The sequence below is a fragment of the Pyrus communis genome, chromosome 15, assembly GCF_963583255.1.
Source record: "Pyrus communis chromosome 15, drPyrComm1.1, whole genome shotgun sequence".
In the NCBI taxonomy this organism is placed as follows: Eukaryota; Viridiplantae; Streptophyta; class Magnoliopsida; order Rosales; family Rosaceae; genus Pyrus; species Pyrus communis.
This window is the reverse complement of record NC_084817.1, coordinates 5,295,084-5,312,863: the sequence shown is the minus strand read 5'-3', so window position 1 is coordinate 5,312,863 and position 17,780 is coordinate 5,295,084. Positions and strand designations below refer to the sequence as shown.

Sequence of the window (17,780 nt, the reverse complement as noted above, 5' to 3'; positions counted from 1 at the left end):
TCAATTATAAAAATTTAAGAGGGTAATTGGCTAAAATAAAAGTTTAAGGAGAAAATTGGTCAAATATAAAAGTTCTAGAAAAAATTAGCCAATTATAAAAGGTTCAGAAAGACAATAGGCTAAAATTAAAGTTAACGAGGAAAATTGGCAGCTCATAAGAATATAATCCACTCATGGAAAAAGTTTTTCCCATGTTAGGCAATGATATAATTTTAACGTCTAATTAAATTGGGTAATCATTCAAAAATAAAAAACAAAAGCTCATTAATTTTTGTTTCCCTATAATTAAAACCGCAATAGGAAAAATAAATAAATAAATTTATCTTAATTTTGTTTCTGAGATACTGGTTCTTATTTCTTTTCTTTTGAAAGAGGTCGGTTAATAAAAAATTAAGATATACAAAATGAATTTAAATTGAATTTTTAATTAGAAGTCAGAAAAACTTGACATCTACTTACAATTCCGAGAAAATCCACAAATAACTCTAAATTAAAGGACCTCCTTGTACAAATAAACGGTAATAGTTATTGTGTGACCCACAAATTCTCCGCGCGTACATCCAACGGTTTCACAAACGGTGGGTCCCTTCTCGCTGATTAGAACTAGTTCCTAATCTTGCGCCCACATCGACATCGACTCCCGCACTGGACCGCCGGCCACCATCGCTTTTTCACCAGAATCTCAGCGAGCCACCGTCCTCCCTCTCTCTCGCCGGCCATGGACTCGGGAGAGCAACCTCCGAAGAAGCGGAAGCTGCACGAATCCCAACCAGAACTGCCGCCATCGCCGCCATTATTACAACCACCGCCACCACTACAAACCCTAGCCCCGCCGCGGAGCGCGGGCGCTCCGCAATCTCTATCTCAGGAGGAGATTATGAAGAAACGGAGACACAGAGACGAGATTCGAAGTGTATACGATTGCTACAAGCGGATCAAGTTTTGCCTTTCGAAGAATGACTCTGCTCTCACGCCGGAGCTCGAGCAAGCTTATCTCTCTCTCATCACTGCTTCCAGAGGTCGGTGTTGCTTTTACTCTTTTGCCCCTGTTGGTTTCGATTTATATATTTTTTTCTCATGTGAAGAGCAAGTAGTATGTGATGATTGTTCGCGTTGTGTAAATTTTAGTGAAGAATCAAAGAAAAATTCATGATTAGGGTTTCTTTTTCGTGTTCTATGTAAATTTGCATTACATGAGATCGAGTAGGTAGTATCGGAATGTTGCGCAGATAAAGTAGGTGCTGATTATGTGTTCAACAACTTTATGCTGCTAGTTGAATTGTACTTTGCCCGTAAAATTGAATTAGTGAATGGAAAAGAGAATGCTTTGCAATGAACGAGGTTGTTCGTTCGAACCCTCATTAGTAACATTCATACTTTAGGGTTTAGATTATAAATTTTTTATCTTCAATGTGGTAATCCTCAGTCTAAACTTCACAGGTTGTACGAGTGTACAACGCATTGTTGCTGATCTCATTCCTCGGTATGCTTCAAAATGTCCAACTGCCCTTGAAGCTGCAGGGAAAGTTGTTATCAATATGTATAACTGGAGCATGGCAGTAATAAAGAGAGGAGAGGATGCTGATGGTGTTGCATTTCAGACTGCTAAATCTTGTGTTCTTGGTCTAGCTGATATTTGCTACACTGCATCTTCAGTGGCGCCAACATCATCCGTCATTCGGGGGATTTGCTCTGCAGTTTTCCAGAATGTGCTCACCTTCTTCATATCCTCCTGTGAGGGAAAGGATGTCTTTCTTATTGTTGGGAAAGAAACTGTGAGAATACAAGATTCCTCTCAGAATTTTTCTGAGCTAAAGCAAAAGGTTTTAGATGAAAATGAATCTTCACCTATTAAATTATCCAAGTTATGCGCTCTCAGTTTAATATGGATTCTCTTTAGTTATCCACAAAAATTACTCGCAGCCTGGTTTGAACTCTTTAAATCCGGTGCATCGGATGGAGTTCTGAAGGGGCAGTATTTTCTAAGGCAAATGACAAGCAGGCTTGATAATGATGGTGGCTATCCTTTCGGTAAAAATGGTGATGAATCTAAATCAAGTACAGATTATACTGAATCTAGCACCAGAGGCTGTGAGGTTAGCTCTGAGCAGGTAGCATCTGATGGCAATCATGTCTGTGGGGATGCATCAACAGTTTCAGAGAGCTGCTTGTTAGGACTGGTAATTCTTTTGAGCTTCCCATGCTTTATATGTAATGTCATTGTCAATTCTGATTGTTGTACCAATTTTTTGCTGTATAAGCTATTGATTTCTGATAGTGTACTTGTAAATCCTAATATTTTCAAGATAGTGGAGAAAATATCAGTTGCTGACCATTGGTTTTTATAACAGAATTTGGAAAAATTTTATGCCATATATTGTTTGTATAACAAAAACAGATAATATGTAATAGTAGGGTATGATAGTAAGCGTATTGATATGCATGATGCATCACATGCATCCTTCTGTACCATCTGTTTTGGAATTGCAACTCAGCTTCAGTTGAATGCAACAAATTTCTTTAGGAAAGTGATTGTTGAGTTGACTAAGTTCTAGAAATTTAGGTACTATTGCCAATGAAATGTTAAACCAACACATATGTAGAGGAGATGCAGTAATTTGGGGCAGACACCACTAAATGGGGATCTTTTACATTCCTAAAATGGTTATCCTTGTACTTCTGACTGATTGGTAGAAATAAGTTGAATTTTCTCAAGTATTTGGTTTGAAGATGAAAATTTGTGTTTTCCTTTTGTGTAGTGATTTGTTTAATTATAATAATTCCTTTTCTGATATTGCTGACTGTCTCTTGCCCTGGGGCCTTTTTTGGTTTTCTTTTCGTTTTTTTTTTAACGTTTGCAGGTTCTTAGCAAAGATCTGTCATTGCAAAGTTGGATGTTCTCAAAGTATAAAAAGTTATGTAAATCGTCATCTTCCAAAGTTTTTAATGATATTAAATCTTCTTTGGAAGATGTATTTAATTCATTTTTAGGGCGAATGGATGTGGGAGATGATCAAGTGGATAGTGATGAGAATGATTCTGATCCATCCAGATTTATTGAACGAGCATATCTGGTTCCTAGGTTCTCTAACCAACATGAGGCCTGTAGTGAACTGTATGGAAAAGATAGTAAGTTAAGAACTAATAATGGATCCTATCATGTTTTTTATTCTGACAGAGTTTCAGGTCAACATCTGAAACCCTACAGCTCTATAATCCCTCTTGAAACTACTCTTGCAGGTTCCAATCAGGAGAGCTGGGGAACAAGGTCCACAAACTCTGAGATTAGGGAGCATGGAGATATGTCACATGGCAGGTCTTCTGTGCCAAGGGACCTAATGAACCACCAGGTTCTTTCACCTGTCACAAGATCTCCACTAAATTTCAGGAGTAATTCATTTGATGGGAGAAAACATGGTCATCTTGACAAGAATCAAGATGCAATGGATTTTGGCTCACCTCTCATGAGATCTTTAAGTGGTGGTGTAAATAGTTCTTTTGAATCTCCTAGACCTCATTTGGTGTCACCATATACTTCCACAACAACTCAAAGTGTTTGGTATTCGGATGGGGATATTGGAGCCATGGATATTTTCTCCGCCTCTAAACAGCTCTGGCTGGGCTTTTCAGGATCTGATGTGTCTGAAGCTCATGTAAGGTTTCAGTTAGAGAGGTTTGGTGCAGTAGAACAATTTATTTTCTTCCCACTCAAAGGGTTTGCCTTGGTAGAGTACAGAAACATTGTGGATGCCATAAAGGCTCGGGAATATATGCGTGGACATTTTCCTTGGCACGTGAAGTTTATGGATATAGGACTGGGAACTAGAGGTACCATGAATGGCATTGCAGTTGGTTCTAGTTGCCATGTTTATGTGGGAAATATATTAAGTCAATGGGCCAAGGATGAGACTCTGCATGAATCAAGAAAAGTGATTTACAAGGGTCCTTACACGGTCACTGATCTTAGCAATGAAGGTGCGTTACTGATGGAATTTGATACTCCTGAAGAAGCTGCTGCGGTAATGGCACATCTCAGACAACATCGCAAGGAAAGGAGTAACCACAGGCCACCATATGGTGCAGGGTCAGCTAATGTCGTAATATCCCAAACTGATGGTGCAAGATCTGCACCTACCCCTACTCATATTGACATAAGAAGCAGCACCCCTGGAAACATGCCCAGTAGTCATGTTGCTGCACCATTTTCAGTAAATCATGAGAGCCACCCCATGGAGCTTGCATCCCCTAGAGTAACGTCCGAGAATCAGGGGAATACTGTACAGGGTGGATATTTATTTCAGTCAAAGAGAGCTACTGGCTCTACGGAGATGCTTGAATCTGGCACCCCAAAGCTTGATGGTTATGACAATAACTCACCTGTGGATCCTTCACAAGGTGAAATGCTTTTGGTAGAATTTTATTTGAAACTAGCCTCCTTCTCATTCCTTTTCTGTCCTTTGATACTAAATGAATTGTATATTGAATGGTTTTACTATAGGTAGTCATGCCGTTTCTCGTGCTGCTGAACAAAAGTGGATGTATGCAAAACCTGGAATGGAGCTGCATTCCGCACCAGGGAGCATTCCTTGTGTTCCTGTGCCAACACAGGGACCCTGTGTCCCACCTCCACTCCAAATTCACTCATCTCCATTTATACGGCCTGTTTACCCCCCTCCAAGTTGTTCTTGGGATCCACGGGGTGTAAATCATAATCCTCCTTTGAACCCAATCTCACCAGGTGTAATGCCCAACAATTTTCATGGGAATGCTATTGTAGCTCCCTTCATTCCTGCTTCTGTGACTCCACTTGCACAAATACAGGGAACTCCAGCACAGCAATTTGACCAAATGTTTTCAGTACCGATAGTTCCACCACCGCTATCATCTCAACCACCCCCTTTACCTGAAATGCCACCTCCAGTGCCCCCATCTCCACCACCTCTGCCTCAGTCGCAGCCGCCTTATGTTCCTCCTCCTCCCCATTCACCTCCTCCACCTGTTCCAGAATCATCTGGTGTGGAAGGTTCTGGACAATGCTCTCAGTATCAGTGGCAGGGAATGTTATGCAAAAGTGGTGTTCATTACTGTACTGTTTATGCGCATAGGGTGGATTCAGATATATGCAAATATTTGAATGCCATTTCTGAACCTATAGAGTAAGTTCTTTTCTTTTCCTCAGTTTCCTTTCTGAAATCTCATTAAGGTTTTTTTGAGTATAAACTAAATATCTATTCATAATTTGTGGCTAATTGGTTCAGATGGCCTGCTAAGTTAGACATGACCAAGCGTACAGATTTTCGGCATGTGAAGTCAACATTTACTAGCACCCCACCACATAAAGTAAGTCCATTGATATTACTATCCTGAACTCGGTATCTGTCATTCATTTCCAAAATTTATTTATATTTATTGTCTTTTCTTTTACTTGTGATGCAGAGGGAGGTATGCAGATTGATCCCAGCTTCTGCAGGCGACCACAAAGGCGTAAGTTATCCTCTTTTGCATTGGTCCTGTAGTTCTGTAGCCTCTCTCTTGGGATGGCAGCTATGCTGCCCCTTGATAAAGTGATAGTATTGTTTATCTGGACTAGGAAAAAGATGAACTGTTAACCATGAAAACACTTCCAGAGCATGTTTGTTAGAGATTACATTAGTTATGTCTTGTAAACGTCTTACACGTAAATATTCTAAGATTTGTAGACACGGAAGCAAAAGTTGAAGGTGTTTAGACCAGTCTAAACCAAAGTTCGTAAACATCCCAAAGTAAACTGAGATTCATGCAATTCCAAGATTTGTAAATGAAGATCTTTGAGATTCATATTTGTACATGTTTATCTACCCCCAACACATAAGCGTAGCCAAGATTCGCTATCCTGTTTCAACTGCCAATGAATTCCCGCATAAATTAAGTCTTTCATTTCTGTTCTCCAGTTTCAGGATTTCATTTCATACTTGAAGCAGAGGGATTGCTCAGGAGTGATCAAGATCCCGGCTGTGAAATCCTTATGGGCGAGGCTTCTGTTCATACTTCCACAGTCTGATGACACTTGTGCTATGCTCTCTATTGCACCGAGTCCACCAGATTGTCTCATTGCTCTAATATTACCTAAAGAAACAAACTTCGAGTGGGTATGATCTTCTAATTTATGATACGGGTGGAAGTCTCGGCATACATGTGCTTCTTATGCCCTATATAGCTTATTGGAAGAAACTATGCTTTATGCTTACTAAACTAGTTGAGTTTTTGCTTTCCTGCTTCTCTTCTAAGAAGGCAATGATGAAAGTTTTGAATGTTATATATCGTCGGTGACATAATTCTTGTTATCATTTTGTACACGGTACATATCGCAGCAAACTTTATAGTTTTAAGGGTTGTTTCGGCTTAGCAGTGGCCGATCGACAGAATTTTCTCTTGTAGAATAGAAATGCCCTGGCATGTGGAGCTTCTGTGGAATTTAGTTCCCTGAAGATGTTAACCTTTTCTCTAATGTTAGTGTTCAAAATTATAGATATCACTGACCGCTGTGTAAAGATTATTTCTCTGAAGCTATGCTGCCATTGTTTTTAATCTCGGTAAGTAATTTTTCTTTAATAGACCGGACTATTTTTTGGTACGGAAATGAACAGTCATGATGGAATTGAGAAAGTACTATTTTTGTTTGCTTGCCAATTTAATGGATATAAAGTCTGATTACTAATAATCCCTACTATTAAAGACTCACCCCTCTGAAATTCTCAAAATTACATAAACCTCGACACAATGTGCCCGGCTTGTTTCCTTTTTGCCTGAAAATACTTTTATTCTCGGAAAATAATTTTTATCACCTTCCCTTTCCTTCTGCTTACTCTATTAAATTCATAGCGAAAACTTCTTGAAAAAAGAACTTAGAAATGTATAACCACGAGATACTTTTTTTTTTTTTTTTGCCAATAGTAGTGAGAACGTTTCTTATGAATGACTGAAATTAAAATTATAAGATTTAGAGCTCGTTTTGAAGTGCTTTTAAAATGACTGAGAACGTTTCTGGTGAAAATATTTTTAGACCCAATCTTTAGTAAAAATGCAAGTAAATCATTTAAAAGCACTCAAAATGTTACATGCAAGAATCACATAATGAATTGGTGTGGCACATTCATATCATAACATATGAACAGTAAGAACTAGCATTCTTATTGAGACTAGAACTCAGAGGGAAGAAAATAGATTTATGTGTGTTGCCCAGGGCATAAGGGGCATGATGACTTGACGTCATCCTCACGTTCCTCCGACTTATCATTGGCAGTCTGCTTAGGGCAAATGAATGTAACCCTTCAACCAATCGGTGCTCTCTGCATTCTTCTATCTCTCTCCACCGACGGACACCCATTGCACATGGATTTCCCTATGTATAATCTAAAATCAATTCCTTCCCTATGCACGACTCTAAGAAAGTTGAATACTTTGTTGACCAACCCTTAATCTTACTCGATGTAATTGACTATGTGTCCCCTGTTAGAAGTATTCTAAAAATGTTTTTAAAATCAATTTTTAGTAAAAATGCAAGTGAATTCTCAAAAAATATTTAAAGTGCTTCACGCAAAAAACTTATTGCAGGAAGCACTTTCAATACTTTTATAAGCCAAAAACATTTTCGTTAAAAGTACTTTCAGTCATTTCAAATGCATTTCCGAGTGAGCTCCTAAATAGTTGTAAAAATACTTGTAGGATAGGATTGAATGATATATAAAATTAGAAAATAAATAAAATAAAATGTCAAGGGTCAATAGTCGGTATGGTTGCCAATGCCTGGTGACTTGTGAGTGTTCGCCAAGAAATAAAAGAAAAGCCGCCGCGCCCGGCCTACAAATACCAGGATTTGGGGCAACTAAGCGCCACCGACCTCCCAGTTATTTGGTTTCCGTTCGACACACCGTCTTTTCTTCTCCCTCTGAGTCTCACTTGCCCTCAATCGAAATCCGATCGGACTCAGTGCGAGGGAGAACATGTGGAACCGAAACTCTCATCCCCGAACCGCCGGGAGCAAGGGTGTCCCAAAACCCCAAAAGGTCTTCGTCCCCAAGAATCCAGACCACAACAATTCAATCCCTCGAGAGCCCAATATCAATCCCAATCCCAATCCCACGCTCTCTACCTCTCTCCGGCAATCCCTATCCAAGCAGCAATCCAATGCCGAAACTTCCACCGCTGCTTCGGTGCCGCCGTCGGGGAGCAGGGTTCGGATGGGAGACAAAGGTGAGTGGGTGCCGAGCCGAGCTCAGGGTGGCAATTTCGTAAATTACTTGCCCCAGGATGAGGCGGTGGCGGCTGGGCTCGGCGCCGACGAAGGCGGATTGGACGCCCTGGAGTCGCAGAGAGTGGTGGATCTTCTTAACAGAGAGCTCTCCCGCCTGCTGAAGTTAAACCCTAAGGAGTTTTGGCGACAAGGTACAATAACTGCTATGACATTTACATCTTGACCTGCAAAAGCTGGAAACTTCACACTGAATATTCAATTTGTTGTTAATATTTTCACTGTTTTTGTGTTGCTGCTGCCCCCATTGTTGTCAGTGGCTAGTGATACATCGTTGCATGAATTTCTGGATAGCTTTCTTCAGTTTAGGAGTAGGTGGTATGATTTCCCTCATCGTGGCGCCAACGAATTGGTGGCGGGGATCATTGTTGGGGAGTTTGAATTGAGCCGCCGTGTGTTTATGGTATTATATCGAATGTAAGTCTGAGGTTGCAGCTGTATAGCGTCATATTCTGTTATGGCGTTGTTATTATCGCTTTTCATATTCACTTTCTCTGTCATCGTAATGCAGATCTTCTAATAGGGATCCTGGCGCTCGTCTTGCTGATAGTCTCAGTCCACAAGACCATGAAGGTGTGTTCTGTAGATATGCTTTCTCTGTAAATTGTTTTTCATAAAGTTTGGTGGGCAAGATAATCTATTTTGTTAGAACATGATTAGTGTAACCCTTAAAGATTTTGGATATTATTTGCATTACTATATGTCATTTTCCTTCATGAAATCATATGCTTTCTTCTTTTTCTCCAAAATTTGTGCAGTGTGGTAACTGATGTGGTTCGTTACAAATTCCATACCGTATCCATAGATGAGATGACTTTTGCTTCCATATTAGAGTTTGTTAGGTGCTTTTAGGTCTCAGTGAAAGTCTGCATCTGTGTCCTATATTTGTATTAGAGTTGAATACATCTCATTGGAGAAAATACGTTTAGGATTCTCTTTTTTGTTTAATATTGTATCGTAATAACAGTTGTTCACTAATTCCACATGTAGTTCTTTTGCAGGAGAAGAAGTTGCTTGACTTGCCTAAGCTGTTAGACATATGTGCTATATATGGCCATGAAAATGAAGATTTGACCAGAGTGCTGGTAGGAATTTCATAAATATCAGCCTAGTGCCCTCTCCAATTGCACTCTCTGTCACTCACTCACTCAGTCATTCTTTGTTATTATGTTTTTCAGGTTGGCAATGCAGTAAAAGCTCATACTAGGATCCGTGACAATTTGACTGCAGTAGCATCACATTTCCTTAGCATTGTCCAAACAATGCACCAACGTAGCAGCTCAGCCTTGGAGGTATGCCCTCAAATCTTTTAAAATCAAAAGTGACTGATTCCACCTTTTGTTCCGTTCATCGTGTTTAATAAGGATGCGAAAGTGGGTTTCTACAGTCATAGTCATGATATATACTCGAGGAAGCTTAGTAAAATAACAATGAAACTCATTTGTCGCATAAATAATGTTGATCGAACTTTTCTGCCTAACGAACAATGGTTAAGTCTTTACTAGTTATGTATCTTCAATACTATTTTAATTAGTTTTTACTGGAAGGATTTATAAGCACTCCCGATATCATGTGCAGACCCTTTTTTCCTCTGGAAACACTGGAGAACATGGATCCAGCCGCCTTCTTGCTGATTTATTGGAAGTGAGTTGCTTTCTCTTCTTATTGACTGAACTTATTTGTACAACTGATTCCTTTCTCTACTCCTTTTCAGTACTTAGTGGCAATTTGAATTAATTCTTTAAAGAGATTTAGAGTAATAGTAGGTTTTATATTGGATTTGTTCTGCTACATGCTGTACAAAATTAAATTAAATTTTTAGAACAATGGGGGATATTATATATGGAAGTTTTATTAACCAATTTTTTGCTACAAATACAGCTAAGGAAATTCTTTTCATAAGGAATTCAAGTGACCCCTTTCGTTTTCTTCTACGGGTTGGATCTATGATGTTTCAAGTGGACCATTGCTGTTTTCTGCTTCAACTTTTACAAGACATGAGGATGTTGACATGCTTATGATACTCTATTTAAGAATTTTCTCCTTTCTTGGTAGGTTATGGACTTCATCAATGATGCAGTTGTATCCATGGATGCTTTCTTAACTGCATACGAACCATCTGCTGTCTTCTTGTTGTGCCCTGTTGAAACCAGGTATCTTTCCTATGGGCTTGGCTGTTTGAGTCAACAATCAGAAGGTTTATCTTGGAATATAGTTTGGCTTTTCTAAGCTGAGTATCTGATGGAAATTTCATCAGCATGTTTTGGTCGTTGTCTAGGAGTCTTTTTAGTGAAACCTGCTCGTTTGGTAAATCATGTTTTTTTAGCAATAATGCTGTCAAAAGTTTCAATAATGAAATAGTATATCTTTGCTCTCTCTTTCTATGCAGTCATGGGAACGAGGCATTACTAAGCACTCTAGCAAGGTTGCATGATTCATTACTTCCATCTTTGCAGCGTGGATTTCAAATAATTTCAGCAGATGGAGAAGATAAAATGGTGTCTAATATTTCTTTAAGTTTGAAGATGTTATCAAAGAGAATTGTCAGATTCGGTTGGAAACTATTGGATTTGTGCTATCTAAGTGATGAGGCCTTCAAAGATAACCTCCCCATTCCAGCTGCTGCGGAGATGTTTCCAGCCAAAGTGGAGGATCTTTTCATTAGATCAGATATACTGGTTCAAACTTTAAGAGAGATTAATGGAATTTCCGTATGTGCTCAGGAGAACCAGAATAGGCAAACATTTCTTCAAAATATTGAAAAGAACTTCAACATTATGAGCAAAATGGAGAATTTACAAAATAGTGGTGAGCTATTACATGCTATTACAGTATATTGTACTTGTACAAGCTCATTTAATATAATATACTTGAAGAAGCAAATTCATATTTAGTCGGCTTTGTTCATGCAGGATGGATAATCATGGATGATGAGCAGCTGGGGTATGTATATGGAATACTTATGTCTACTCAGAAACTCATACTTAAGGAGCAGCCCAGTACGACAGCCGCTTTGACAAACAAGAAGGTGCAGATAGATGAAGATGTTGCAATTGTGGAGTCGCGAATCAGTCAAATAAAGGACCTGTTCCCTGATTATGGAAAAGGTTTCTTAGCTGCTTGTCTTGAAGCCTATAACCAGAATCCTGAGGAGGTTATTCGGAGGATTCTTGAGGGAACTCTTCATGAAGATCTGCAGTCCTTGGATATGTCATTAGAGACGATGCCAGCACCCAAGACTGTGACTGTTGGTAGGAATGATAAAGGGAAAGGAAAACTAGGTGAGCTTACAGCACCACCCGCCACTAGTACAGCAGTTGTTGTGAGGGATAAACAAAATGGTGCCCCTTCGGTTTCATCCTCCTCATCACAAGGAAGGTTTGTTAGGAAGTCTAAAGCAGACGTACCTGATACGGATACCCTGGATGACAGAAATGAGAAATACGTTGCAAACACTGCTGCTCTTATTTCACAGTTTGAGTATGATGATGAGTATGATGACTCTTTTGATGATCTGGGTCTGAGTGTTGCGGATTCAGGAGTGGGGGAAAGTGAGATATTTAGTGAAAAAAGCAGCTCAAATACGGGTAGGCCGTGGGAAACACAAACTGGAAATTCATCTCAGGATGCAGCTAGTTCCAAATGGGGCTCCAGAAAGAAGCCCCAATATTATGTCAAGGATGGTAAGAATTATAGTTACAAAGTTGCAGGTTCGGTTGCAGTTGCAAATGCTGGGGAAGCATCATTAATTACTGAAGCACAACGAGAAGTTATTCATGGCCTTGGCCGTGGTGGCAATCTTCCTCTAGGCGCAGTTAAGAAGCTGACAGAATACTCGGAGGAGCAAGACAAACAATTTGACAATTCTCAAGCCGAAGAGAGAGGTCAGATGGATGGGAGAGGGAGAGGGTTTGTTGGGAATGCTAGGGGCAGAGGACGGAGGGGAGGAAGACAAAGGGAGGCCAACGAGGAGCAAGATAATAAACACAACGATAATGCCAAAGGTGAAGACGGAGAGAATGCCGGAAATCAAAGGGGAAGGGGGGGAAGGAGAGGAGGCAGAGGAGGAGGTGGGAGAAATAATTTCAGGAAGGACCGGGCCATGAATAAGCACTTTTCTGGTTTAGGTGGCTTCTAGGTATACAGAGTAACACGGACATCTCCCCCCGTATTTTGTTTAGGGAACGGTTTCAAGCGTGAGATCTATCGAGAGTTTTGGGTCACTGTAAATTTTGGTTGCTTGTTAACTTGTCGTTTGATTAAACCACAGTTATATCGATTAATCGATTACTATGGTTTCATATGCATTAATCAAGTGAAGACCCTGACACTAGATTAGATTTGTTACAAGTATGAAATTTTTTTAGAGTCGAACTTAATACTTATTATCAAAGTTCGTCATCCATTAGAATCGAACTTAATAAGCAGATAAACCATAGTACTAAATGAATTTCCACTCTACTGGTAAAAGAATCCACCAAAGTTCAAACTGGCTTGGGTAAAAACTCCATAAGAAAAAAAATTGGACTGGATGGAAATAATTGGCCTAACATGTAATAAAAGAAACAAGAAAACGCTAGAAGAAGGGTTCGAACCTTTGACCTTGTGTTTAAGGGCCACGCACTCTAACCAACTAACACACTTCACGTTTTTTTACTGTTGGTCAATAATGCTTCGTGTCTAGGTCGCACTCAATATTCAAACGGAAAATACAAAAAAAAGTTTAAAACTTTAAATTTTGATGATAAGGACAAAAATAAAGAATAAAATGAATATTATCACAATTAACTTTTTAATGTAAAAACATAATTTTTTGTTAAAGTGAACAGTACCAGAAGGTTTTCGTTAAAGTTCCCAAATATAAATTGATCTAAAACAAGGCGTGGAGCTTTCACAGATTATTTTCATGGAGGCTGAGGACCCAAGAAATGTTCATAAAATTTTCAGCAGGACACAAAACTAAGTCAGAACGAAGTTACGTTCGGTCAAACATTTACCCTACTTGTTTTTTAACGTCGTCAGATGTGACAAAAGTTTCCACGAAAATAAATCTTTTGACGAGTTAGCCACACTATTGCAAGTGTAAATACCGTTTGTAAAAAAATATAAAAAAATATAAAAATAATACTAATAATAATAATAATAATAATCTTATGACAAGTTTTCAAAAGATTTTAGCAGCGCATTGGTCAAAATTATAATCCATTTGCAGCAAATTCAAAATACAAGATAAAATTCTTCATTGAAATTTTCTAGAGTAGCAAATGACAGATATAGCCTTATCCAACGATTGTACCATGGGTTTGAACTCACCACCAACGTCATGACTAGAGATGAAACAAGATGGTTGCAAACCAAAAAAATCCAGCCTGGGGGACCAAAAGTAGTGCAAAGCCGAAAAGATAAGCGCATCGATTTTTACACATCGTCCCCCATGTTCGCTGCAAAGCGGCCGATATTTTTACCCTGCGAACGCATAAAGAAAAGGTAAGAAGCAAAGTATAATTGAAGAGCCAGCATGTTTACCCTGAACACGTTGAAGCAAGCGTTCGCAAACATACCTCGGATAACATTCGCTGCTTGTTAAGCAGCTGGGTCCTTGCTTTGCTTTGAACCGAGTTCGGTGACCTAAACATCCTCTGTAACGAAGAAACAATATTAATGAATGACTAGAGAATTACCTACCAACATAAGAACACCTACTACAGACCTATGGAATATCAATCTAATGAAACAAATTGGATTAGTTGTACGAACGAACCTTTTCACCACCAGATAGACGATGTTCGGAATCAGATAGATTCTTTTTCTTTGGATTAAAGCCAAGAACATCCTGGAGGAGTTCATTTTCCTGTTTCAGAAAATTGTATTAATTTAGCCTTTGCCTAATTAGAGATGAATTATAGTGCCATGATTAAAAATAGATACAAATTTATCCAATAAAATGACGAAGAAATCATATCGCAGGGTAAGGAAAGCAACCTGCATGTGCTTGATAAAACCTCCTCCAAGAAAACGCTTCAAAAAGTTCAACTGCGATGGTTTCAAAACAGTAACAGTTTAATGACTTGAAACTATCGAACCAAACAAAAATTTGAAACGAAAACAGGAGGAGGAGGATAAGAGGACCTGTATCATCTGCAACCACGTTGATGTGTGTAATGATTCACCACCAATCTTTATTGAAATTTCAGGAGAATAACCATCCTACGTTGATGAATAAGATCAGTATACAGGATCAATATAATTAAGTATCCATTGTAATCACAATGGTGTAATATACCTCAAAATATTCCAAGATATCCCGGAACGTGTTCCGCTGATTGCTAAGATCTTTTTTAGCAGAACTTTTTCCACCTGCCTCAGCTGAGAGGTTTCTGGCTTGATTAATAATCTTTGATTTCAGTCCTTGTATATGTACAAATTCCCGGGGTTTATTTCCTTCTTCAGTTGAAGCATCACTTGAAGTATTAGCACCAGCAGAGAACTTTTCTAAACTTCCAATCTCAAAAATTAATGCCAAAGCTTCACCAGCGGCTATACGCATAGACCGGTCATCCTTATCTAGCAGGCTAGATAAGTATGTTATGGACCTGCATTATTGGCCAGAAAATGATGGAGGAGTTATTCCACAAGGTTGTTGCATCAAACTGGTCGCAGCCAAAGTCTTAATACACAAACGGGATGTGGTTTGAATCACACATTACCAAGCAGACAAATCCTTATCAAATGAAAGAAAAGCAAAGCAATGAAATGCATCAGTGATCAATATTTTACTCACTCTTGCCAATCTTTAAAATTAAGATTCCACCCATCTACAGTTGTCAAAAGAAAGGACCACGCAGACACCATGGTGGTTATTGCAGCTGCTGAGAGTTTGACTGCAATTACCTGAAAAAGTTGTGGAATAGACAACAGTCAAATAGTGAAACAGCACCTTTAGCTGGCACACAAAATAAAAATAGATAAATACGGCATTCGCTTACTTACATTGGAACTTTGTTTTGGATGAACTACTTGCCACATAATTTGCATTGACTTTTCTGTTTGCTCTGGATCACTACCACCAACAAAAGTGATAATAGCTAAACACTCCAGTAACTGCAATTAGAAACCAAATTCTGTGTTAAAGGAAAACAGGTTCAATATCATGATATGTCCAACAACCAGAAATCATATGAAGCTAAAGCCTAAAGAAGTATGATATCGTAGCTACCGCTGATGTCTTTGAGACTTCAGATCCAGATTTGAAAGCCTGTGAAATCACAGGTAGTGATTCTTCCAGTATTTCATGAGCATTGTCTCCACATCCAACAGTCAAAGCCAATAGTCCTACAAGCACACACGAAAAGATTAAAACCTGATTTTGATACTTGGGGGAGAAGTACACGAATGGGCCAAAAAAGGAGTTAAGACCTAACCGATCACATGAGACGCCAAACATATCTCTTTGGACGAACCCTTTTTGATGCAATTCAGACACTGATGCAATAAAGTGGCAAACCTGATGAACATGAGAATCAATGCAAAATACAATCGGTAAGAGCTAAGGCATTCTGGGTCCTAAGAGCATAAGTGAACATAATCAAATGCAGTTGCTTACTTCTTTTCCACAAACTGATGTTGCATGTTGCTATTAAACGCGTCAATAATTGCTGACAAAGCCTTTTCTCTTGTGGAACCCCTTCACATACAAAAAGTATAACATTTAGTAAGCAAAATGGGCAACAATAAAACGAGCTTCTTCGCACTTTTGTATTGAGTATTATTACTATCATTACATAATATGATTATGAAAAGAGAGAATACCTCTTCTCATACAAAGCATCTACGGCTTGGTCAAGTAAACTATCCTTATCCACATGCATATCTTCATTGACAGACACCGAAACATGATCGGAGCGCGTAGTCGACGTTGAACTCACGCTACTATTATCATCATCACTATCCATCATTGCAGCATTCTTGCGCTGAGAACTACCTGCAAATGCCAAAATCCACAATAACCTCAACACCGAAAATTCCACAATTCTTATATACTAATTTCTCCTCCTTTTTTGGGAGACAATCAAAAACCCAAATGTAGTATGAGCTCAAACAAACATTAAAATCAGCAAAACCAAAACTTGTTGCAATAATTGCAACCAACAAAAAAAGTAATAAATTGCTTGCAAAATTGGGATCTAAAGCAATAAAACAAGCAAATTACAATTAAAACTAGCGAATTGAAACATCAGAGTTAGCAGAATTAAGAAAACCCTAATGAACAAAATTATCAATTGAAAAGTCTAAAGGGATGAAGGGCTTACGTTTCCCCATAACTGTGAGTCGTATGGGGGGTCCCTACTATACTTTCTGAATCCCTAGCACGCTTTCTGTGTCAGAAAAAGTTACAAGGGCGACTGAAAATCTGAGAAGAAGAAGGTGGAGGAGAGCGCTGCCGAAGAGAAGAAAATCTGACGAGATCGACGAAATTGAATTGGTCGGAGTCGAGAAAAAACTGCGATTCAGAAAATCCAGAGACCAATTCAGCCATTAATGGAATTAGGGTTTCCTGATTTGGGGCAAAAATGAGTGAAGGGGCTTCCTCTTTCTTTTGAGAAATCAAAATTTGGGGGAAATCGAAATCTGGAACATTTGGTGGCATCGAATATTCGGTGCCAACATGTGGCACACTGGCGCGCGGAGTCGTGTGGGTTATGACGTGGCGGGCTGTGAGCCGTTGGGTTTGACGTGCTTTGTAACAAGAGTATTGGAATATTATGTAGTACGGAGTCGGCGATGTCGGCCAGACGCGCGAGTTTGGGAGAGTGGTAGACCGCCAGGAGGCGGCTAGAAAAGTGCAGCGCGTGTGGCACGTGGATTTTAAAAGAGCCACGTGACTGAAGAAAGGAGGTGTTTGTTTCTATTTTTTTTTTTTTTTTTTTTGACAAATAGATACTTTATTAAAAAAACACTATACGTCTGCTTGGTCTGCTGAATGGAATGGGTATAGCGAATTAAAATGGCTACACGTTCAAATCTGGTTTGATAGTGTAAATGAAATTTGAACTTGATAGGCTATAAATCCGAAGGAGGGTAGATTAACTCGCACGTCTTACAAATTGCATCACAACCTATTTCTTTCCATTCTAACCTAACCAATCCAAAATATAATATTCATCCTTGTCCTGCCCACCAAACGTAGCCCATAAGATGGTACAAGGAACAGGCAAAAAATGACAATCCTTACAATAGACGACCATAAAATGACATTGTGTACACCAAACGTTGGAAAAATATCTCAATCTATCCCTTCCTTTCCTAGCCTAACTATTTCAAGATACAATATTCAATCTTGTTTAGTTCACCAATCATAACTCTTAAGATAGTACAAGGGACAACTAAAAAATAATAATTCAAAATCAATATGAAAATTGAGAACAAAAGTTGCATCTTACAAAAAGAAGAGAAGAACAAAAATAGAAAACAAGTGGGCCTTTGTCCCTTG

The 17,780-nt window shown here is 39.0% G+C and overlaps 2 protein-coding genes across 2 annotated transcripts; one reads left to right on the top strand and one right to left on the bottom strand.

Annotated features, from left to right (window-relative positions):
• The first annotated feature begins 569 nt into the window (after positions 1-569).
• LOC137716933 (uncharacterized) lies at positions 570-12,605 on the top strand. Its single transcript, XM_068456280.1, has 19 exons — positions 570-1,019; positions 1,441-2,180; positions 2,862-3,129; positions 3,241-4,395; positions 4,499-5,156; positions 5,259-5,340; positions 5,437-5,484; positions 5,931-6,128; positions 6,418-6,488; positions 6,547-6,572; positions 7,933-8,424; positions 8,548-8,707; positions 8,802-8,863; positions 9,281-9,375; positions 9,469-9,582; positions 9,869-9,934; positions 10,346-10,443; positions 10,680-11,098; positions 11,203-12,605. The coding sequence occupies exons 1-19, from the start codon at positions 719-721 to the stop codon at positions 12,426-12,428; spliced, it is 6,279 nt and encodes a 2,092-aa protein (XP_068312381.1). The 5' UTR covers positions 570-718; the 3' UTR covers positions 12,429-12,605.
• An 857-nt stretch (positions 12,606-13,462) lies between these two features.
• LOC137717632 (uncharacterized) lies at positions 13,463-16,961 on the bottom strand. The gene is made up of 13 exons (XM_068457053.1): positions 16,600-16,961; positions 16,100-16,271; positions 15,894-15,974; positions 15,712-15,794; positions 15,507-15,622; positions 15,281-15,391; positions 15,072-15,181; positions 14,574-14,883; positions 14,420-14,497; positions 14,273-14,323; positions 14,052-14,141; positions 13,852-13,929; positions 13,463-13,756 (listed from the first exon to the last, which is right to left on the bottom strand). Exons 1-13 carry the CDS (start codon positions 16,607-16,609, stop codon positions 13,709-13,711), a joined length of 1,338 nt encoding a protein of 445 aa, XP_068313154.1. The 5' UTR covers positions 16,610-16,961; the 3' UTR covers positions 13,463-13,708.
• Positions 16,962-17,780: the final 819 nt, after the last annotated feature.